Below are 23,756 nucleotides of genomic sequence, written 5' to 3' on the forward strand. Positions count from 1 at the left end.
GCCTGCCTGCCTCCCCTACTAAAACATAAGGTTTCAGAGGGTGGTCTGGGCCTTGTCTTGTCCTCTGCTATCTCTTCTGTGTCTAGAACAGTACTGGGTGCATAAGAGCCCAATATGCATTTATTTGTTAAGGAATTAAATCTGTGCTCTCAAGATGATTGTTGCTCTGCCCACCTTACTGTGCGGTCAGCCCATGAATACAGTGTCCGTTGTGATGGTTGCTGTTGCGGTCAGCCTTGCCCTCTGGGCATCAGGCAGATCTGGGGCACCATGCTTGCTGAGTCCTGACGCACACTGCTAACATCCCGCACTCTAGGAGATGGGATGGGAGGACTGCGCTCTCTCTGCCGGGCACTGACCCCCAGGCTCTAACGGAACTCTCCCTGTGTGCTGTGGTTTCAGCTTGTCCACCTGCACACTGGGGCCCAAACTGCATCCACACGTGCAACTGCCACAACGGGGCCTTCTGCAGCGCCTACGACGGCGAATGTAAATGCACGCCTGGCTGGACGGGTCTCTACTGCACCCAGAGTAAGCAACCGGCCTTCTGAGGCTCTGGGGCGGGGGGCGGCGGAGCCACGCCCAAGGAGGATGCCAGCTCACCCTCTGCGCACCTGAGCTGAGCTCAGCTGGGACTCCTGCAGTTGGAGGGTCTTGCCCTGATGACCACTAGACGTTTGAATGTTTCTGTGTGTTTAGATGCTGTCAAGGTCCAGGTTTTCTGTCTGCATATGTTGTGTCAGGATGGAGCATTGCTGGATGTGATGTGCGGCTCCTTTCCCAACTCTCCTTCAACCAGACCCTGTTTATAGGCACCCAGCTCCCTATCGTTTGTACATACATGTTCATGTCTGTAAGTATACATGTATATATGTATACACATACATCTACTGTTTTTACCATGTGATCCTTTATTTATTTATTGTTTCATTTTATTTATTTATTTGACAGAGAGAGACACAGCGAGAGAGGGAACACAAGCAGGGGAAGTGGGAAAGGGAGAAGCAGGCTCCTCGCTGAGCAGGGAGCCAGATGCAGGGCTTGATCCCAGGACCCTGGGATCATGACCTGAGCTGAAGGCAGAGGCTTTAACCCACTGAGCCACCCAGGTGCCCAGCATGTGATTCCTTTTATATGAAAATCAAAAACAAATCAAACTGTCAATTGATTGGGAAGGTGCATGGAGAGTGATGAAAATGTTCTATATAATTCTTCACTTTGGGGTAGTGGTTCCATGAATGTATACCCTGTCATTTATTCCAACAGCACAAAGGTTAGGGTAAGTGACAGTGACCAGAAGGCAGTGAAGATCACAAGCCTCCCTCCCTAACATAACGCATGTTCTCGGAGAAGGTTGCCTTAAGTGAGTTTCGGAATCACCAGGGGGCTTAATACACACAGGCGGCTGGCCCCACTCCCAGAGTGCCTGAGTCACCGGGGCTGGGATGGAACCTGAGAATTCACATTTCTGACAACTTTCCACATGGTGCTGCCAGGCTGCTCTAAGAGCCACTAGTTCTTTTTTCCATTTTATATCCCATAGTGTCCTAATTGTTTCTTCTTGTATGAGGTTTTTGCCCTCCTAGCCTAGACTGTGCAAAGTACTCCACAGCACTGTAGGGGGAAAAAAGACTCTTCTCTACCCTCTTGCCTTCAAATGAATGAAGGAAACAAGACAGGAAAGCACAAATTATGGTTATTATTAATAAAAATGTATAGTTTATTCTTTTAAAACATTTTTAATAGTAAAAGAATTTTAAGTCACAGAAATGAGCTGAGAAGGAAAGATGGGTCAGAAATTAGGCATTTCTTGTTGAATACTAATTAGGGCATATAATTAGTGAAGAGGACGAAAAAGTGTTTTGGAACTTTATGGGAGGCGGTGTAGACCTTGAGCCATGATTCGAAAGGAAGAGCTGGCAAGGAGAGGCTTGTCTTGAGCATAGTCTGCCAAGATTGTATGCAGAAAGGGTTTTAAGCTTGTTAGGGAAAAGTGCTTATAAGTTATTATTTGTCATTCCAAAATCTGGGTCTACCTCAATCAGAGGACCTTTTTAAGTGGACGTAGCAGAAGATGGTGGGCAGAACGCAGGGTCTGGAACCAGACTTGCCTGCGTTTGTATCACGGCCGGGCCAGCCTGCTGCTTGCTAGCTCTGTGACTGAGGGAACCTTCGGGGCTTTGTTCCCAATTGTAGGCTTATAGGTGGGACTACTGTAAAGATTCAGTGAGAGGACACATGGAAAGCAGCAGCTGGCACAGAATAAGTGCTGAATAAAAACGTGGCAGTGATAGTTGTCCCTGCAAGCTGACCTCTGTGCTGTGCCTCTGTTTCCTGAGAGCTGAACTTTCATTAAAACCTCTCTTGAGAAAAAGGGAAAGTAAAAATCCCATGTGATACTTAGAAATGACCCTAGATGCAGGCTGTATTGAAGCTTGCCAGGGATCCCTGAAACCCTCCTGCGTGTCAGCTGCTGGCCTGTGACAGCCTGCGGCGCCAGTGCCTATCCTTAGCCCAAAGGCCCCAGGGGTCTGTGTCTTGCAAATCATGCACCGATGGAAAGTTTGTTGCTTTTTTTTACAAAGCGCCTATGAAGGGCAGGGGTTTAGTTTTGTTTTGTAAGTTTAGCATTCTACATACACCTCTGATGAAGGAGCTAGTATTATCTAAGTTAGTGACAAATACAGCGGACAGAGTTACAGCAGACTTAGAGACACTCTGTACTATTAAGTAAAAGCATATGTGTGATTTTAATATAAAGTACTCATTTCAGTCCATGGCACTTGAGTCTGGGAATCTAGTAGCTGAGGGAAGGAATACAAGGAAATGCCCCCATACCTCCATGGGGTTGAAAGCATGCTTTGCTAGAAGACACTCGTCTCTGGGAGCATCAGCAAGGGTTAAACTGTCAGGTGTGGAATGGTTCTGCTTCCCACTCATGAATTATGACCTTCTTGCAGGAGCATCCTGGGACTTCAAAGAAGCCTTTGTGATAAGCTGAGATCTGTGTTATTGTCTTTATTCACTCTCTAGTGGCTCCGCATCCTTCAGATTTAAACACAAACAGTTGGAAGCAAGAGCTTCTTTCTGGTTCCCTCAGCAGCCTCCTGACTCTGCTGTCTTTCCCTCCCTCGCAGGATGTCCTCTGGGGTTCTATGGAAAGGACTGTGCATTGATATGCCAGTGTCAAAATGGCGCTGACTGTGACCACATCTCCGGGCAGTGTACGTGCCGCACTGGCTTCATGGGGAAGCACTGTGAACAGAGTGAGTATGAGAGTGTGACACATCCAGGTGGTATTTTCCCCTAGAACCAGTTTTCCTGCATGCCTAAGAATATGAAGGCAGGACCTGCAACTTTTAAGTTGTCTAAACCTATGGCTGGTCACTTCCCCGCCCAGCTGACTGTTCCCCTCCCAGAGACCTGGCCACCTGGGGTTCCTTGCTGACTGTCTTTTCCTTCAGACCTCTTCTGGGTAAGTAATCAGTGCTCTGGGTGGAGGGGGTGCGGCTCCAAGGATGAAGACAGAATTCAAGTTTTCCATCTGTTCACCCTGGCTCTCACTCTCACTGTCCTGCTTATTTTTGGAACGGGGCTGCTCAGAACTTTACGAGCCAGTCAGGTTTTCTTCACGGCAGACCCAGAGCCCAGGTCGCACCCTGGACGAGAGAGCATTCTCTGGGGCCAGGCTGAGAGCGCAGGAGGCAGGTGGGCTCCCAGTCCCACTGGGGGTGTGGAACCAGGTCCATGCAAACGTTGCCCCCCCACTTCTGATAGCCTTCTCTAGATGGTATTTTTATACTGTTTCTCCTAGCAACTTCTCATCTTAGTCTTTCCAACCTCCAAGACAAAAATTGCCTTAAAACTTTTTGTTGTAAGACTCCCACTCCAGAAGAACATGCTCTGTTGCAATTATGCATCCTTGTCTTGCCATTTCCACCCCTACAGCTGTGCATTTGCAGGGTTATAAGAAAATTAGTGTTAGACTGAGTATTTCAAAGTAGTCTATTGTTCCTTTCCTATGACTTTCATTCAATATTTTGAACGGGATAAATAGGGTCTTAGAGCTATATGGGGCTCACCCTCATGTCATAGATGGCAGGAAAGGGGGCAGGACCTTTGTGGCTTATCAGAGGGGGCATTCCTGGGAAGGTTGCTTCAAAGATTACATGGCTGTAGGAGCAGTGTGGCCTGGAAAGGTGGATCAGCATAGCAGGAGTTTGGCAATCAACAGTCTCCCTCTCTCCACTCCAGCAGCATCTCACAACACCCCCGGATGGCTAGGTTGTCTTGGTCTGGTGTGCTGAACCTAGAAATATTTTTGCATATTTTCCTATCTAGTACATAGCAGGAGTTACCTCTAGGAATCAACCTGGGCAGAAACTGCCCAATTTGAGTTTTGTACTGGTATTCATCTCATCCTGAAACCCATACTGAGTCACACAGTTGCCTGCACACCCTTTGTGTATGCAAATATTGTGCATCTGTGTGTATAAATGTCTAAACATATGTGCACATACATATATGCACAGAAACCAGAAGAGGCTCTAAACTGACTTTCCCTTGGAAGCCAGACTGGTTATGGTCTTATTTTTAAAAAACTGCTTAAGTCCCTCCATGATTACTTTGAACATCCAATCAAAATGTTCCTATTTTTGGAGACCCCTCCTGATGCTCATTTGTAAACAGAAACACTGTGTTTGACAGAGAACTCCAATAATAATAGCACATTGCCCCCTGCTGCCCACTTTGCAGAAAGCACTAGTATTGGGGGATGATTTTTTTTTTTTTTTAAGATTTTTATTTATTTATTTGACAGAGAGAGATCACAAGCAGGCAGAGTCAGGCAGAGAGAGAGGGGGAAGCAGGCTCCCCACTGAGCAGAGAGCCCGATGCGGGGCTCAATCCCAGGACCCTGAGATCATGACCTGAGCCGAAGGCAGAGGCTCAACCCACTGAGCCACCCAGGTGCCCCTGGGGAATGATTTTTAAATTTGACATGCCTATACTCTTCTTTGAATCTATACCCAGCTCTTATTAAAAGTGCATCCTAAAAAATCTCTCCATTTTGATCTCTTAGGCTTCAACCTGCACATCCCAATTTTGAGCCATTCTATAGTAAATGAAGTTCTTACCTAGAAAATTAACAAAAATTGCCCCTCCTTTGTCCCTTGCTAATCCAAGTCACAATGTGCCTATAGGATTGCTGAGCCTTCAGTAAACTGCTCATGTTCTCAAGAATTCGGCTCTGGTTTATGCTCTTCAGTCTTCTGTCCCACTGTTTTGCCCAGTGGGGTCATCTCAGATTGCCCTGGCAGATGGTCTTCATCAGTTCCGTTGGGTTCTATAGAGTGTCTACTTACCCTTCAGTGAAGTGGGTGCATAAATGCTGAAGGAGTCAGGAGCTGTGGCGAGGAGCTTAGTCTCTGGCCCCATGCAGCCTGGCCTGTGAGTCCCCCCATGAGTCAGGGAATTCCTGTCAGCTCTAGGACTCCCTGGGTAGTTCTACCTGCACAAGGATCCCCTGGAAGTTCTGCCCTAGTCTAGACACATGGGATCATGTAGTAAGAGACAGCCTTTTGCCCAGATGCCCAAGGCTGGAGAGCTTACATTGGACTTTCATCTCCTTCTCAGAGTGCCCTGCAGGAACGTATGGCTACGGCTGTCGCCAGATATGTGACTGTCTGAACAACTCCACCTGTGACCACATCACTGGCACCTGTTACTGCAGCCCAGGCTGGAAGGGGGCACGATGTGATCAAGGTAAGGACACTAGTGCCTTGAAATGTGTAACCACCATGTAGCCAGTGTTAAGTATTTGCACCTACCTTATCTGATGTAAATGGGCTTGGGACACTGCAAGGCACAGCTGGTTATTTACTTGCCAGATGGATGCCTTATCATTGCTGTCCTACGGGTGAGGAAACTGAAGCTCAAAGAGGCTGAGTAATTTGCCCAAGGTTGAACAGCTATATGTAGGTCAGGGCTTAGATGCCAGGTTTGTCTGATTCCAAAGTTCATGAGCTTTCCACTGTGCCTGCAAATGTTTTCACCTTTATTGAGGTATAACTAATCTGTGAAAAGCAACACGTGTATGCTACTATATTAGAGATAGATATACACACACAAATATATATGACACGTATGACATAAAGTGTACAACCTGATAAGATCTGACATATCCACCCCATGAAACCCAACCACAGTAAAGATAGTGAATGCAGCCATCACCCCCAATGTTACCTCATGCCCTTCCCTGCCACTACTGACCCCGAGGCCCCAGGCAACCCCTAAACTAGTTTCTGTCACTACGGATGAGTTTGTATTGCTAGGATTTCATGTAAATAGAATCGCACTGTACTCTCTTTTGTCTGACTTCGTTTGCTCAGCATAATCATTTTGAGACTGAACCATGTGGTTGTATATATCAGAGCTTCAGTTCATTGTATTGCTGAGTAGCATTCCATTGCATGGGTGTATCATAATTTGTTTACTGATTCACCTGTGGGTGGACATTTGGATTGGTTCCAGTTTGGGGCTATTATAGGTAAAGTTCTTATGAACAATAGTGTATCAAGTCTTTGTACGGAGATACAATGCCATTTGTCTTGGGTAAATCAATAGGTGTAGAACGATTGGCTCATATGATAGGCATATGCTTAACTTAAAAAAAAAAAAAAAACAACTTGTGCAGGGCCTTTGAGAAATTTCTTCTGATGATTCTGAAGCATGATGCCCAGAGAGCTCCTGGTTTGTGTGGCTGTCTTCAGGAGATAGCACTCTCATGGACTCTAGAGTTGTAGGTGCCGTCCCCTGAAATTGTACACTACATAGGCATTCCTAGTTCATTTCCTTTCATTAGGTAACTTCTATGTGCTCACGGTTTGTATTTGTCCTAACAACAGGAGGTCAAGTTTCACAATCACATCATTAATACACATGGCTTGTGATCACACGGCACTGGTCTCCGTGCTCCGTGTTATGGGGCAGGCTGTCTAATAAGGAAGTGTAACCCTCAGAATCATAAAGTTATAGGATGTTTGAGCTGGAAGCACCTGCTTTGGGGCCAGTTTCCTCCTCTATAGTTAGATGGTAAAACTCTGGCCGAAATACTTAAAGAAAAATTCAGCACCTCTGGATCAGTTTTTTTTTAAGACACCCGGTTTCTTGACTCATGGTTTATATCTTTCCTGTCCTCACTAGACTGAATGCAACAAAGAATTATGTAAAGCTATGGTTTAAATTTTAATAAGTAAGCTTTTAGGGCGATGTTGTCAGGTGTTAACTGGGACAGACCTTTCGGAAATGGAAAATAACTGCATAGCGCAGTTATCTCCCAGGGTAAAAAGCCCGCTGAAATTAGGATAAGGAAGACCCTCATCTTGGACCAGATTTATAATGGAGTTATCCTTGCTTGGAAGGACAATTACTCTTAGAAATGTTAAGGATAGACATAAAATTAAGTTAGGCAGTTGAAGCATTTAGAAGTTAGCCTTTCATAAGCTTACTGTCGCTTAAGAAATAAAGCATGGTTAAAAAAAAAAAAAAAACTAGATAAATTATTACCTCCAGTGAATTCCTGGTCTGGTCTGAGTAATTATTTAGTGTTTATGCGAGAAGCTCCCAAACCCTACAGTGAAGTCTTTGGGTTCTGGAAATCCAGTCCCGTTTTTGAGACATAGAGTAGCCCTTTCCGGGCACAGACCAGCCAACAACATCCGCAAATGAAGAATGTTTGTTTTTCCTTCTGCAGTTTCTAAAAGTTTCCAAATTAACCTTTGATGAACTGAAAATATCCCAGCATGAGTCCACGGGGAGAAGTTTGTAAATTGAGTTCAGATGTTTGTCTGGCACCTGTCATCCTTACTCAGATCTCGTCTTCTCCTTTCACTAGCCGGTGTCATCATAGTTGGAAACCTGAACAGCCTAAGCAGGACAAGTACAGCTCTTCCTGCTGACTCCTACCAGATCGGGGCCATCGTGGGCATCATCATTCTTGTGCTGGTGGTGCTCTTCCTGCTGGCCTTATTCATTATTTATAGACAGAAGCAGAAGGGAAAGGAATCGAGCATGCCAGCAGTTACCTACACCCCTGCTCTGAGGGTCATGAATGCAGACTATGCCATTTCAGGTAAGACTGGTCCCTAGGGCCTTCTTACTCCTTGAGAAGGAAGGTTTCATCCTGGTTCTTTGAAACTGGGGCATGTGGCTGGGCTCTCTGTTGTTGTCCAGTAGCCTTGAACAAATATTGTGTTTGGAAAAGATACATTGTTACGGATGTGCCATAGAGGTCAGTGGTAGCAAAATCATCACTGCCTTCTTCCATGAGGGTTTTTAAACTGGATGCATTATGGGGTTGCTTTAGATTTTGGGAATTTCAACCAGGAGGAAGCTTTGCTAGGCACCTAAGCTTTTGTCATATGTCGGGGACTGGGAGCGGAGAGGAGGAGGCACCCATAAGTTTGGTAAGGTCATGGAGCACATCAGGGAACAGAACCAGGTCTTCTGTCTCTGGACCTGGGCACTTAAAAGAGTGCCTTCTAACCTGTCCCTGGGCCTATACAAATCATTAATCACATGGCAACAAACTTATATAAGAAACGGTTTTGTCATATTAGCAAGAATCAAAGCTGTTCTGTAAGAAAACTCTTTAGAATCTTTCTGTCACATGTGCCCAGAAATGTAAATTTTTAAGTGACATGCTCCTTCATCAGAGAAAGTAACCACTTAGGGGTGCTTGGGTGGCTTAGTTAGTTAGGTGACTCCTGATTTCAGCTCAGTTCATGATCTCAGGGTTGGGAGATGAGCCCCACGTCAGGTTCCACATTGAGCATGGAGTCTGCTTAAAGTTTTCTCTCTGCCCCTCCTCCCAGCCCACTCCTGCCCATGCTTATTCTCTCCAAAAAAGGAGAAGGAGAAAAAAAAAAAGGAAGAAGGAGGAAGTAGAGTTAGTGAGGAAGGGGAAAAAGAAGAGGAGGAAGGGGAAAAAGAAGAGGAGGAAGGGAAAGGAAGAGAAGGAGAAGAAAGAGAAGGAGAAGAAGAAACCACTTAAATTAAGGAATTTGTACACTTACAGTAATTTATTATTTTAGACAATTACTGTAGGATGGGTTACGTGTTTATATATACACTGATTCTAGGGGGAATACCTAAAGCAGCTGATTTGCTTCATAGTGCATTTTTGGCACAGAATATTATGGTAAGAACAATAGGGTCTAAAATATTAAAAAAAAAGATTTCAAAAAGATTAAAAAAAGAGGCAAGTTCCAGCAGACATAGCTTCAAAGTGATAGCTTCCCAGGAGAAGAGGAATTGTCTGAGGACACTTGCATGGTTTCCCAGGAAGCAGGTAGGAAGGCAGGCACCTGCTGCTTCTAGAAGCTTTGCTGCATATGCTGGGCAGGAGGGGATTCGGCCCAGCCTGTAATGTGGAAGCGGTACAAACATTTGTTCTGGTTATTTTGCTTCCCTTTGTTCCACACAGACTTAGGGGAACCTGTCACCTTAATCATTTCCTTCTCTTCTTACAGAAACCCTTCCCCACAGCAATGGGGGAAGCGCCAACAGTCATTACTTCACCAACCCCAGTTATCACACGCTTACCCAGTGCGCCACATCTCCTCATGTCAACAACAGGGACAGGATGACCATCGCTAAGGTGAGAGGAAGTGACTCCCAGGCCCTGAAGCAGGACAGGGAAGAGAAAGTACAGGAAGGAGCATGGAGGGAGAGCTGCAGCTCTGGGCACTTTACATCTCTTATCTTGTTGATTGCATGTTAGAATCTCAAGTTTACTGGTGAAAAATCTGAGTGGTGGGGAGTTACATTCACTTCGAAACAGAGTTCCCCAGTTTGTGAGGGAGGCAGTTGGAGTGTGTGTCATGGTCTCCTTGTCTCCAATTTGTACTGGTTCCGGTGTAGGTCTTTGGAATAATGTTTCTGATATTGCCTGAGGTTTTAAAATGATGTCTCAGAGCTGACTTTAGCAGACTCCATCCTGGGTCCTTTCTTTTGTCTTTTCAGACCACCTGTCTTCCAGTGCCCTGCCGAGTCCCCCAGTCCTTTCTTCACAAAAATCGCTGCATGTGTTGATTTAGGTTGAACCACAGGAAATTGCTTTTTTGTAGGTCAAAAATGATCAAATAGAAACTTGTGTGCCAGGCATTTCTAATCAATCTGCAAATATAAATTCATTTAATCTTCACATTGATCCTGTGACTCAAGAGTGATTGTTTTCCTCATTTTATAGGTACACAGAGAGGGTGGATGCCTAGGGCTCCTCCTCCCATACCACTCACCTCACCCCCAGTCTCCTTGAGGACGCTTGGAAATTCCAAGCATTTCTTCCTTCCGACTGTCCCAAATTATATTTATAATCTCCATTGTCATATTCTGGCTCTCTGCTAGACGAAAACCAAGCTAGTCAAATTAATTCCATTGCAATTAAATTAATGCTGCTGGATTTTAATTATGGCGCCTAATAGTTAAATAGCCCTTCCCATTCCCTCGAGACTTTCGTGTTCATCATTGCATTTGTTCTCCTACATATTCAGGGAAGGAGGCGAAGTACATAGTCTTATCCTCATGTTTATTGCTAAGAAAATGGCTCAGAGTCACTGGTGACTCATAAAAAATCATACAGTGTTTGACAGGAGAGCTCCAACCAAGAATTTAACTTTTTTAAATTCAAAGTTCCATGTACATTAACTCAAGTCAAGTTGAATGGGCACAGAATGACTAAGGGAGATGAAGTATTTGAGGCAGTAGGGGAATAGTTGGGGCCAAGGGACGGATACTCCTACTGCCCTCTAAGGCTCACCCCATGATGACCTCTGTCCCCTTGCATGGCCGCCTTGAAGAACCAGCCCTTGATCCATGCCACAGATGTCCTTTCCCACATCTGTAACACTGTGCTGGGCTATGCTATGTTCTCTTTTTACATCTTGATGGTTTATTTTTTTAACAGTCGAAGAACAATCAGTTGTTTGTAAATCTGAAAAATGTGAATCCTGGGAAGAGAGGCCCAGTGGCAGACTGCACAGGAACACTGCCAGCAGACTGGAAACATGGCGGCTACCTCAATGAGCTTGGCAAGTTCTCCCAACATCCATCCTCAACAAGCTCCCTTATCTTCTAGTCCCCTCAGATACTCATAGATTTATGATATGCCAAAGAGATCTATTGGAAATATGCATGAAAACAACAGAATGATAGAATTATACCCAATACCTGTATGGAGCTTATTAATGTCCTGGGTGCTTTATCTACCCAACAAACATTTATTAAGGTCCTAGTGTATGCCAGGAATTGATAAAAAGAGATGAGAATCTCTGCCTGCGTGTAGCTTCCATTCTAACTCTACATATATTAATTTACATGATTCTCACAAGTACTCTGATAAGTAGGTACTGTTAATGTCATCATCATGTCCGTGTAACAGTTGAGAAACTGAGTCAAAAAGAGGTTAAGTCCCCCCAAGAAAAGTCTTAAAGCCTATTAAATGGTAGAGCTGGGATCTGAATCCTGTCAGGCTGGTACCAGGATGTGTGTTCCCCTTTGCTGCCTTTTAATATGGGGCACCCATACTTGAGGGCCACTTCCCCTTTAGGTGAGGAAATGAAGATATCAACAGGAATACAGTCAGTGCTTTTCGAACATTTTGGAATCAGACCCGCTTCATACTCTTGAAAGTTATCAGGAGCCCTGAAGAGCTTCTTTCAATATGGGTCATATTATTGATACCACATTACAAATTAAAACTGAGACCATTTAAAAGAGTTATTATTGCTTTGTTTATAATAACAGTAATTAATTTCATGATAATGTAAAACACATTTTTATGAAAAAACCCCCACATTTTCTGAAACAAAAACAAATTAATGAGAAGAGTGGCACTGTTTTACATTTGTTGGATCTCTTTAACATCTGGCTTCAGAGAAGATGGATTCTCATATCTGCTTCTCCATTCAGTCATTGGTGATCCCATGCTTGGTGCTGCTCTTAGACAACCACCATGCACTTGAGAGAGAACAAGAGTGAAACAAGCATATAATGTCGATGTATTATAATGAGAACAGTCTTGATCTTGTGGGCCTCCTGGAAAGGGGGTGAGGCCTCCTGGACCAGCCTTAAAGAGCTGCTGTGACACCCCACTGAGTGAACTGTGCCATTACCAAGTCATTTCCCCTGATTTCAGGGAGGTGCTTGATGAAGCCGTAACTGATATGTGCTCACCTTATGGATAGCAAACCCTTTTTTGTATTTATTTGATGGTGGAGTGGCCAGGAAATCCCAGTTAAATTTGAATTTCAGATAAGCAACAAATATTTTTAGTATAAATATATCCCAAAAGTTGCATGGGGCATACTTACCCTAAAAATTATTTGTTGTTTCTCTGAAATTAAAATTGAAATGTCCTTCCTTTGTTTTTACTTGCTGAATCTGACAACCTTACTGGATGGGCCCTTCCATGAATCTTGTTTTTTAGAGGAATAAACTGGGAAGCCCAGAGAGGTTAACTTCTTGCCCAGGATTTCATAGAAGGAAGAGGGTAAAGCCAGGTCTCAAAGTTCATCTTCCAACTACTTACTCCTCCCCTGCTCTTTCTGGGAACACCATATACACCAAATTACCTAAGCCAGATAGAGGAACCAATCAGTATGGGCTCCGGAATCCTCTGTTACTGTAGAAATGTAAATGTTAAAGTAGGAAAACAAATACAAATTCTTAACTTTTGTCTGCATTCTCTATATCCACATTATCAAATAGCTGTGCATTTCTGAACACGGTCAAATTATTTAGATACCGGATTCACAGTTTACTTATCGGCCAAATCATTTAACATCAGAGAGATTTCTTGTAGCTCCAAGGAATATGTGAGTTGATATCAGCAAAGTACTAGCTGGCACTAATGAGGGAAAAGTTCTCTTACTCCATTTTCACCTGCTACATATGGTCCTAACTCTAGGACCCAGTCCCTGCAGTGGTAACATATAAACTTCTCTGCTTTTTATCTCCTTAAGACCCACCAGACTGAGAATGTAACATCTTCATTGAAAATTCTGGGTCTCCTTCATGAGTTTCCATCCAAGAGCAATTATACATTTAGTGTCCCTTTATAGTTGTTGGCCAGAAAAAGTCTTCCCTTACAATGGACAGGGTAGGGCACACTCTGGATGCTGAAATGTGTATGTGCTTGACATGATGGAGAAGTTGTTGTGATGTTGTCTGAAAGAGCCCTGAACCTGGCACAAAAAGCCCTGGGGTCGACTGCTGGTTCTGTTATATGGCACTGGGCTAATCACCCCCACGAAGAAGATCCATTCATTTGTGGCATAGAGCTCATGATCGTGTTGTATGAATTAGATTAAGCCAAGCATTTGAAAGCATCTATCCAGGGATTGGAACAAATGGAAGTTTATATGAGGAAACCCGCCTGCTCCCTCATTAAAACAGCCTCCAGAGAAAACCTGGCAGGCGTGCTGGTGTCACGGTGCCACTCTTATACCCTAATTTACTCTCCACCTCAGGCTGCTCCTCTCCTGAGCCTCTTGGGGGAATGCTAGCCATTACACAGCTAAGATCAAGATGGACAGTTAACAAGACTTTGCTAAAGTCTGGAGACAGCTAAGTGAATCTGGCAGAGCAGCAAAGACAGAGTTCTTTCATAGGAGTTCTCAGAGGCCACAGGTCCTACCCTTCTTCATGCGGTCCCTTTACAAAGGTCTGGGAATCCCTAAGACCACCCTCAGGATCCATAATTTGGCAGAAAGAATCATAGAGCTCCCTGCGAGCTGTTATACTCATGGTTAGAGTTTATCACAGCCAAAGGATACAGGTGAAAATCAGCCAAGGGAAGAGACACAGTGGGCAGAGTCAAAGAAAGTTCCAAGCCAGAAGCTTCCAGTTGTCCTTTCCCAGTAGAATCATGGAAAGTGCTAACTTTTCCTGGCTACAGTATATGACAAGAGGCGTGAAGTATTACCAGCCAAGGAAGCTCACTTCAGCCTTGGTGTCTAGAGTTTTTATGAGAGTTTGATAAGGTCAACATGGCTGACCGCCCATGTGGTTGACCTTTCGACCAGCCCATCTGGAGATGGAGCTGACATGAAGTGGCCCAAATCCCCTTCCATAAATCTCTTTGTTACGCTACCCAGTGTAGTCCTAGGCCCCAGGTAAACAAAAACACTGTTACTGGGTGGGATAGTCCAAGGACTTAGAGATTCCCTCCCAGAAACTAAGGGCAAAGGCCAGAGCTTACTTTGATTAGGTTAATTCACTATTCATCCTTATCCTGCCTCCCTGCATAATTGGGCACCTTTCCCACCAGCTGGGAGCATGGCTAGGCTTAACCCAGACCCAAGAGAGAAAACATTCTCTAAGAGGACATTCCTGTATCCTGTCCCACGATATTAGACACACCCTCTCCCTTTAAGGGATGCTCCCTCTTTCTTCACAGAAGTGTGTCCTCCAGGACATCTGAACTTGAGTCAACTACCACTCTAAGGGACACATGCACAGTGGCAGGGGATCGTCCCCTAGCCATTCTCCTACTTATTTGAATATTTGTCATTAGTCATTACTCTCTGTTTCTAATGTAAGGCTATAACATTTCTTTAAAAGATCATGGAAGAGACCTTGGAATGCCTCCATGTAAAATGAAGCTGGGGGTCGTAGGACACATTCTGTGTTACCATTCATTTATACAGCGCCTCAGAGTTTATGACCCCTTTTCATGCAGTCTAGTTCACTTAATGATCACACCAGTCCTGTAAAGTTTGGAAAGCAGGTTTTGTTTTCCTCATTTTAGAGATTAAAAAAAAAAAAATTGACAGAGAGAGAGCTTGCCCAAAGTCATGTGGTGAGCGAGTGATGAAATTGGAAGTCCTTTGTCTCAGTTCTAGCCCTGGCTATGTCCTTTCCACAGTGCGACCTTGAATCAAGTATACCAATTCACCCATGCCTTATTTCCTACCTGTACTGATCAACCTTTCCCAAAGTCACTGGAAATGAGTAGGAGGATGATCTGAATGATATATATATGTATTTTAAATTCTAAGTGCTAAAAATATCAAGCATGAGCAACCTGGTAGCAAAGGTTTGAAAAGCAGCACTCTTGGTTATTTCTTGCAGTGGGGAGCTCATAGGTGCCCAAACCATCCTCCTCCATGATCTTGGAATATTAGATGGGTTTTCTCTTGTTTCCAGATCTCACTGGGGATTTTTTTCTTTTTTATCACAGGAGCTTTTGGACTTGACAGAAGCTATATGGGAAAATCCTTGAAAGGTATTGTGTAAATTTAAGGAAGAAATACATCTATCAGAATCATAATTTAAAAAACAGTTTATATCAGAGACTGAAATAATTGGCTAGACAAGCAAAAGTGGCAGTGTAGAGAAAATGGTCAGTTGTTGGTGTGGCTGATTACACCACCAGACACACAGACATGTTTGACTGAGGTCAAGAGCGTGACCGTAGGTGCGTGGTGTTAGAGCATAAGTCTGGGGGAACAAAGGTTTCCATTTGCTGGGGAAACACTCATATTTCTTTGAAAAGATATAGGACTTATGGAGAGAGAGAAATGTATGAAAAAGGAAATAGCAAGGAAAACAAGAGCTCAGTATCTTTACATGAATAACTTCTTGTGCCCAGTCCTGAAGTTTTACAAGGAAGTCTCACGTCACAAAGACCTCCCTCACCACAATGATAGAACTTTCTTGTGCTCCCAGGGGCATCCACGGGTGGTTTCTTGATTGAAGCCTCTGAGAATTCAGACTATTAGTAAATTAGGATGGAATTAGTTTTGAGTGTGAAACAAAATCAAAATGAAATCAAATCCACAATGTTTTACATTGCTACTCACCTGAAAGAGGAGCTAAAAATTACAGATGGGTAATTTAAAAGCAGGTTCTCTCCAAAACAGGTAGAAAATGTATGGTGGTGTTGTTGGTATATATAATTATAGAAAACTAGCTACAAAGAGAAAGAAGTAACCTGAGTATATTGCCACCAAGAAAAAATTTAATGTCCCTGCAATAGCATTTGCTTTTCTCCCCCATCTCTCTTCACAGATCTGGGAAAAAATTCTGAATATAATTCAAGTAACTGCTCCCTAAGCAGTTCTGAAAACCCATATGCCACTATTAAAGACCCACCTGTACTTATCCCCAAAAACTCAGAGTGTGGCTATGTGGAGATGAAGTCACCAGCACGGAGAGATTCCCCCTATGCAGAGATCAATAACTCAACTTTAGCCAACAAGAATGTCTATGAAGTTGGTGAGTTCCCCTAACCAAAGAAAGAACCTAATATAGGAATTTTTTAAAAACAGTTTTAAAGTCCTTAAGCATACAGTAACAGTTCTTATAAACATGATTGAAGACACTGGTCCATATTTTCAATGCAACCTGTGTTTTTAGTGACCATATTAATTGGTGTCAAATAAATTTTTAAGGGAAAAGAAAATAGCATTTAGCAAAATTAAGTAAATTTTCCTTATCTCTCACTTGGCTCTCCATCTTTTGTTTTGTAACGATAGTGACTATTTGAGCACACCTGTGGAATAGCATATGTCTTACATTAGCTCTTGTGTGGAGTTAACCTAAACAAATGGTTCAAGGGGATGAAACAGGTGTTTCTACTTCCTGGTTGCATATACATTACCTTAATGCTTTTAGCAGAATGGAAATATTTTACTTTTAAATTTGTCTGATATATTGGTAATATTCTTGGATGTGAATGAGATGGAAATTAATAAGAATTCAATTTAAAATTAGAATTATTTTTATTGCCCCTTACAAATACCATTTGGGAAAAAGCTGAAACACATCAGAGCTGTCACCGGGTAGGTAGAATAGGGCTATGTATTTAGTTTTTTTTTTTCCCCGTCTCTCTCAAGTTTATGATTTAAACTTTAAAAAATTCTCTGTTACTTGTTAACTTGTAAATGAAGTAGTTAATTTAACTCCAGTAGCTAGTAATTAATTTATGTCACAGACATGTCTCTGAAAAGATAACATCTTAAAGAATTAAGACAGCTTTTTTTTTTTTTTTATGGGAGGTATAGTGACCTAAATTTATTTTTTTTAAAGTTGGTTAAAATCCCCCTTTGAACCGTCTGGTAAACCCACCACTTTAACATGGGAACTCAACTGAGAGCCAGGGTCCTGAGTCCTAAAGTCACCTTGTTAACTATTTCCATGAATTGAGTTACCCTGGAAGGACCTCAGTCTTCTCACTTACAGGGTAAAGGGTTTGGACTAGATTATCTACAGAGTGCTTTTCAGACAACAGTTCACATCTAGGGCTTCTGTCTAGTCCCTGGGTATCTTCATCCCAACCCTGCGGTCACCTTTTTGTTCAGAACTCCACTGTACACATCAGCTGGTCTGACAGATATAGAGTAGCCACTTCAATGTGATTATAAAACCCTCTTTTGTTCATTAAAATAATGTTTCTTTACATTTTTAGAAGTGCTCCTCCTATATGTGTGAGATTTGCAAGAAATGCCATATTCTATTCTTTTTAAAACTTTCTGTTGCTGATAAATTAATGTGTCCCTGGTTGTCACAGAACCTACAGTGAGTGTTGTCCAAGGAATATTCAGCAATAATGGGCATCTCACCCAGGATCCATACGACCTCCCAAAGAACAGTCACATCCCTTGCCATTATGACCTGCTGCCAGTCCGAGACAGTTCACCCTCCCCCAAGCGAGAGGATGGCGGCAGCGGCAGCAGCAGCAGCAGTGAATGACACCAAAGGACTGCTTGGTAGCCGCTGAAACAGTTTCCAGAACTGCAGTTCAGTTCTTCTCCATCTCAAGTTTGCCACCTTAGGTGAATGTTAATCTACTTGGTAGGCAACTGTTGGACATGAACCAGAAAGCTCAAAGCTAAGGCTGACTGACCGTAGGTCCACCTTGTCCAGGTGGCTCGGAAGGAGAGATCAATGTGACTTCCTATTCTTCTAAGCATTAGAACTGCACTCGTGAAGCATGACTTCCTATAAAATTTGGGCTGAAAGCATGACTGCGCGGAGGTCTTTGGGAGGGAGTCATGGGGTACAGTGGCTGTTGGCATTATGGCTTGAACAATTAAAATTTAAATATTTTCTTTCTCATTTGCATTGCAGACCTGTACCAAGGATTGTGCAGTTATCATAAAATCTAGTGTGAATCACTAAACATGTAGAAGAGAAGGGGCATAGTATTGAGTCCTTATGTTTATTTTTTTCAGCTGGACTCAGACTTATAGGGATAATATGAACCCAGGAAGAAATGTTCTGTCAAGTGGCATCCCTGGAGAGACTTTGAGTAAACTCTAGAATTGGTTAGCCCATTTAAATATGAAAACTTTAGACTTTTTTTTAGGATGAAGAAATGAAAAATTAGACTTATTTTAGAAGTAGTAGAATTATTTCAGGAATCAGTATACAGGTGTGGTTGGCAGAGGGTTATCTACTTGGACCCTTGGCCTACTTTTGATCCATGATGTCATTCTGATTGTTGTCCCTATCATACATATTCACCACTGAAGGTCCATAACATATCAATAATTATTTCATAAATACTGAAATGAAATAGTTTTATTTTTGACAGACCGGATTAAACGAGTCTATAATGATTGGAAAAGGTTGTAAATTTTAAGTGTAAGAAGATGCTTCGGTTTTGTAAACCATTAGTAACACATGCTGTAATATAGAATTAGCAGAAAGTTTTGATTAACTTTTCCCTAGAAGTGACCAGAATATTTTTGTGCATATTTGAGAAAAGGGCACTTTCCTTTTATTAATTGTTGATTTAGAGAAACTATGCTTAAGCTGGTCTTTTGCATTGCTAATATGACGTGTACCCCATTTTTCATTAATTTGTATTTCTGTTTTTAAGTTGTATATTCTATGTTTTGTAGTGCTTGGATTGTTAATGAAAAAAATTATATTATATGTTCATTGTTTCTTGTATTATTGTCACTTATCTTTTTTGCTTGATAAAATGCATTGTCCTTTTTTTTCTTTTAGAGGGAGGAGATGAAAATACATAAATCAAACCTATTAAAATTGGTCATTACTAAAATTGCAAAGTAACCATGGGTGAGTGGCTTATAATCGAAATAGAGAAGCTTTTTAATATTAATGGAGCTCCTTTTGGTCTGTGGGTTCCGAGTCTTGGTTAAGCCAGGCGGTAGGAGAGTGAGGAGCTGTTCATTATGGAATGAGTACCACAGACTGGTCTTACCGAAGACCTTCATTGGGAGGATCACACACTTGATCTTCCAAACTGGGACACTTATGAGTGTGAACGAGGGCATTATGAATATTTAACCCACTGTTAGCGTAAATCTGGACTGTCCCAAGCAAACCAGAATGGATGCTCATCCTTTGCACACCTGTCATGCTCTAACATTTTTCATTTCAAGGTAGTTGTCTGAAGAGAATGCCAACATGATGCAAGAAAGCTGGTTTCTCCTTGACCTACCTGAGTGAGCAGAAGGTCTGAAAAGCTGCATGAGGAAGCAACTTCATGAGAGGAAACAGTGGCTGTAAATCTTTAAAGACATGAAACCCTATGTGGTGTCTTAGTGAGTCAGTTGACAAATATGTATTATCCATGCATTCTGCTAGGCATTGTCCCTGCCAGTTATCAAGTTTGGGTATCCAGTGAGTTCATATCATATACCTGCCCCTGTGATGGTGGTTTGGTCAGGGAGATGATACACACCTTGGACATTCACTCCTTTAATGGCTGTTTCTTGTCAAGAGCCCCAAAGTTAATTCAAGGACATCTTGAATTTCCTGGAACATGCCTTAGAAATTGGTTCATTTCAATAGTTACCCTTCGGCTGACCATTGGCTCTAGGGGGTGGGTAGGCATTTAACTGAGACACTTGTGGGTCAATAGCCACGAAAAGTCCTTTCTGGTAAGAAAAATATCTTTTCCCCCTTCTTGTTTAAGAAGCATCTCTTCATTGCTCCACAATACATTTGAGTTTCCCCATAATGCCCTCAATATAGTTTAAAAAAAAAAAAACACCTTTTTTTTCCCCTCATTATATTACAAAAAAACCACCAAAATCCTGAGCTTCCTGTACAAAGACAAGAGCATCTTAAGCAGAAAGCCGGGCAGCAGATGTGGACTCAGAAGGAGCGCTGCCATCCCTCCCTGTGCATTCTCTCTGCTAGACCAGCTGCTCAGGATTGATGCTGTCCTGACACCATATTTGTATCAGAGGTGAGTCTTGCTCACCAGAGTTCACTTAAGATTTTTCAAACATCAATTACACATAGAGCCTTTGGATATTGTAAAAACAACATGGTGTATTTGGAGAGGTCTAATTGAGAAGTCAAAACTTCCTAGATATTTTGATCTAGATTTGGGTAAGGAGAGAATTTCTTTTGTCAGAATGAAAATTAAAAGACAAAAAGACCTGGCAAGTCCCCCCCGACCCCCGAAACTGCCACCCTTTGGACCCTTGCAGATATATGAAATGTAATTTAGTGATGATGTCATTCTTCATACACCGTGAATCTATTCTCATGACCTTTGAACTCATTCATTTGGGACCCTAAGATTAATTGCTTCCTCATATCCTACATTGGTCAGAGCAGTGAATATGCTTGGCAATACGAAGGAAAAGCCATTCATGTCAGAATGTCAGCCAAACTCTTCTTTCCCTAGAGGGAGATATGTCAGACAATTTATAAACTGTTTGTATTTATAGATAAATACACCAAAAGTGGCCCAAGTAATAGCTTATGTACTCACTTTCACATGGAGAATATGTTACTTATAGTGAATTGTATGATAAGGAATATTTCATAATTATTTACAGTGCTTGATAGAAATTCCTTTCACATGCCATAGTAGTTATGCCAAGAGAGTTTAATATGTTTAGCATTATCTCTATGGGAAATTATATTCACCAATTTTAGGAAAGCCAACGTAGAATTTTGTAAGATAGTTATAACCTGTCCCAGCCAACTCCATTAGCACAACCACTGTGTGCTGTGAGAAATGCGAACCACTTTATGAAAATGTGGACCATCCAAAGAGCCACAGCAGTACTTGACAATTGCTGGGGAGTTTTAAACCATAAATATTGAAAAAGTTGCATAGGAGTATTACACTATTAATTCATGTCAATATTAGAAGTCCAGTTACCACTTAGAATAAGATGAAGTCATAAAAATTGCATCTTAAGGTTATGTTTTTTTTTTAAATAACCAATCTTCTATCTTCAGGAAATGTCTTTATTATTCCAACTCAGTATTTAATAGATATTTTGATCTTAAAAGATTTATGTCATGGCAGTGTATACAGATGGGCAAGTGTGAGTCACAAGGTGTGGATGAGTGCTTATTTCTTCACTAAGATGTACAGCAAACTGCCCTTTTAGGGTCTTCTGACACTGGGTCTGCCTGTTTTCATTCAGTATTTAGTCCAGGCTTCCTTTTGATATGAACAAATTGCAAAATATATTTTTAAAAGGAAAAAATCCAAATACGTAAGAATTTTCCTGATTGTAGCAAACAAAAAATGCTTTCAGTATGAAAATCTCTCTCTTTTCCAAAGATGGTAAACTCTGGTCAGTATTAGCTTACATTGTCATTTATATCACCAAATGAGTATAGATTAATGCAATAAACTTTCTATTAAAAAAAACTTTAAAGTGGTGTTTATTTCTATGTGTGATTCAATTGTTAATTAATGAGAAGAAAAAAACCTTATGATCTCACTTGAAAAATTAGTAGTTTTTCATGTGTAGCCCTATAGCACTTTATATAGACATGTAAAAACCATTGCATTTTATTATATTTAACTGGTCAAGCATCTAATTTCCCTTCAGACTGCTTGTTCTTTAAGGACAGAGGCAATGTATTGTACATATTTGGATTCCAGCAACCCAGGTTAGTGGCTAAGAGTCAAGTCTTCTGTAAATAGCTTTAGGTCATCTTATGTGAATTTGTTTCTTAAATCTCCATGGCTTGTTAATTCCTTACTTTATAATTAAAACATTTCTGCAGTATCCACTTTATAGTGCTGTGTTCTAGAGATCAAATATGAATAAAACATTACTTTTTCTCTCAATTACTGTTTGTTTACTGAGGGCCTGAGTGCCAAGCACAGTTGGGGATACAGGAAAATGTGATACATGAGCTATTTTAAAGCCATTATTTAATTAGGGAAATAAATCATTTTACTAGCCGTGTGACTTTGGTAAGTTACTTAACTTCCCAGGGCCTTGGTTCCTAGAATATAATATGTTAGAAAGAATAGTACCTATTTCATAGGGGGTTCGTGAGAATTTAATAACTTTATGCATACATAATACTTACTTCAGGACCTGACACATAGTAGATAGCTGGTAAATGTTAGCTATCATTACTATTATGAAAAATTAGCTAATAACCTGAGCCATTTTATAGTAACCAGATGAGTGATGAGGCTGGTAAATCAAAAGTGAGCATTTAATGAATATTATAAAAGCTACATATTTGTGTGACCTTATCCCAATCTACTTTTGTACTATTATGCATTTCCGTATATATTTTATTTCTAGAGTGGTGATTTAGGAAAGCAATAATAATATAATTTCATCTTCTAGGAGCGTGTTATCTTCCTCAGAACTAAGAATGCTTTTTAAAATGTGTGGATGTGGGTTTCTGGGAAGATGGTGACCTGGCTTCACATTCCCATCCTAGAGAATACAGCCATCCAGGAAAAAGTCAGGGACTGACCTTGGCAATCTGAAGATGTTCCACACACTGTGAGATACCAAGTTCCTGAAAGAAGATGCAAATGGGAGCAAAATATAAATGGGGATTGCTGGAATTGATGGGAGTGGACTATGGGAGGGGCTGCATGGGAAGGGCCGGCCAACCTGGGGGAAGGGAAAAAAAAGCATCTTCTGTTTGCATGACACAGTTGTGAGAGGCTAAGTGTCCCTTGTCTGATGACATCTCAAGAGGGATAGTTTCTACGTTGAGCTAAGGTCAGCCTATCCCTCCTTGGACTTGTGAACTGAGAGGCTTTCACAAAGTGCCCTTGGGGATCACTGGTAACCACCAAAGGAAAAATCCCTCCCCTGGCTGTCAGTATGCAGGAAAGAACCAGAGAGACGCACAGTTGTAGAAAGCCAGCACGCTGTCACATGAAGAGACAGAGAAACATCACAACCGCTTCATGGGAACATTGCAGCTCAGATGGAAGCAAGATAGGCTGGTGTGGAAAAGGACAAGAAACTTCTGTTACAGAGGCAGAGCCAACGTGGAAAGTGGAGGAAAGCCTCATAGAATACGATTTAAACTCTTGTAGGGATGGAATTAGAGGACCAGAGAGAGTTTCTTGGAATTGAAAACAGTGGTTCCCCAGTTTAAAAATTCAGTAGAGGAATGTGATATTCAGCTAAGGCTGAATTCGTGTTTCGGAGAACAAAGTACAACCACAAGAAAAACAGGAAAACTCATCCAGGACACTCAACGTCGAAACAGTTGCTAATACAGAAGGGGGAAAAGGTGCCATGGCAGAGTAGTAATCAAAGAAATAATCAAAGAAAACTCCTAGAAATGGTGCCCTTCCATAATGTGAGTCTTTTAGATCTTTAGATCTTTCTTTCACTTGTGGAAGGACCTACTGGGCTAATGAAACAGAACTGATGAAAAACAATGTGGAGGGACAGAAATCCTGGTGGCCTTCCCAAACTCATTCATTTTTTAAATATTTATTAGAAATACCCGCCAGCAGATGGTTAAATACCCTG

General features: G+C 41.9%; 1 protein-coding gene across 4 annotated transcripts in view; it reads left to right on the forward strand.

The window, feature by feature from the left end:
• MEGF10 (multiple EGF like domains 10) overlaps positions 1-19,920 on the forward strand; it is a 218,576-nt gene extending 198,656 nt beyond the window's left edge. For all 4 annotated transcript variants that reach the window (XM_047729949.1, XM_047729948.1, XM_047729950.1 and 1 more), the window contains 9 exons: positions 403-531; positions 3,138-3,266; positions 5,635-5,763; positions 7,895-8,131; positions 9,531-9,658; positions 10,967-11,090; positions 15,242-15,286; positions 16,072-16,278; positions 17,573-19,920. In XM_047729949.1, coding sequence (XP_047585905.1) covers positions 403-531; positions 3,138-3,266; positions 5,635-5,763; positions 7,895-8,131; positions 9,531-9,658; positions 10,967-11,090; positions 15,242-15,286; positions 16,072-16,278; positions 17,573-17,754 — 1,310 coding nt within the window. In that variant the 3' untranslated portion in view covers positions 17,755-19,920. The remainder of the gene's footprint in view (positions 1-402; positions 532-3,137; positions 3,267-5,634; positions 5,764-7,894; positions 8,132-9,530; positions 9,659-10,966; positions 11,091-15,241; positions 15,287-16,071; positions 16,279-17,572) is intronic.
• Positions 19,921-23,756: the final 3,836 nt, after the last annotated feature.

The sequence above is a fragment of the Lutra lutra genome, chromosome 5 (genome assembly GCF_902655055.1).
Source record: "Lutra lutra chromosome 5, mLutLut1.2, whole genome shotgun sequence".
Lineage (NCBI taxonomy): Eukaryota > Metazoa > Chordata > Mammalia > Carnivora > Mustelidae > Lutra > Lutra lutra.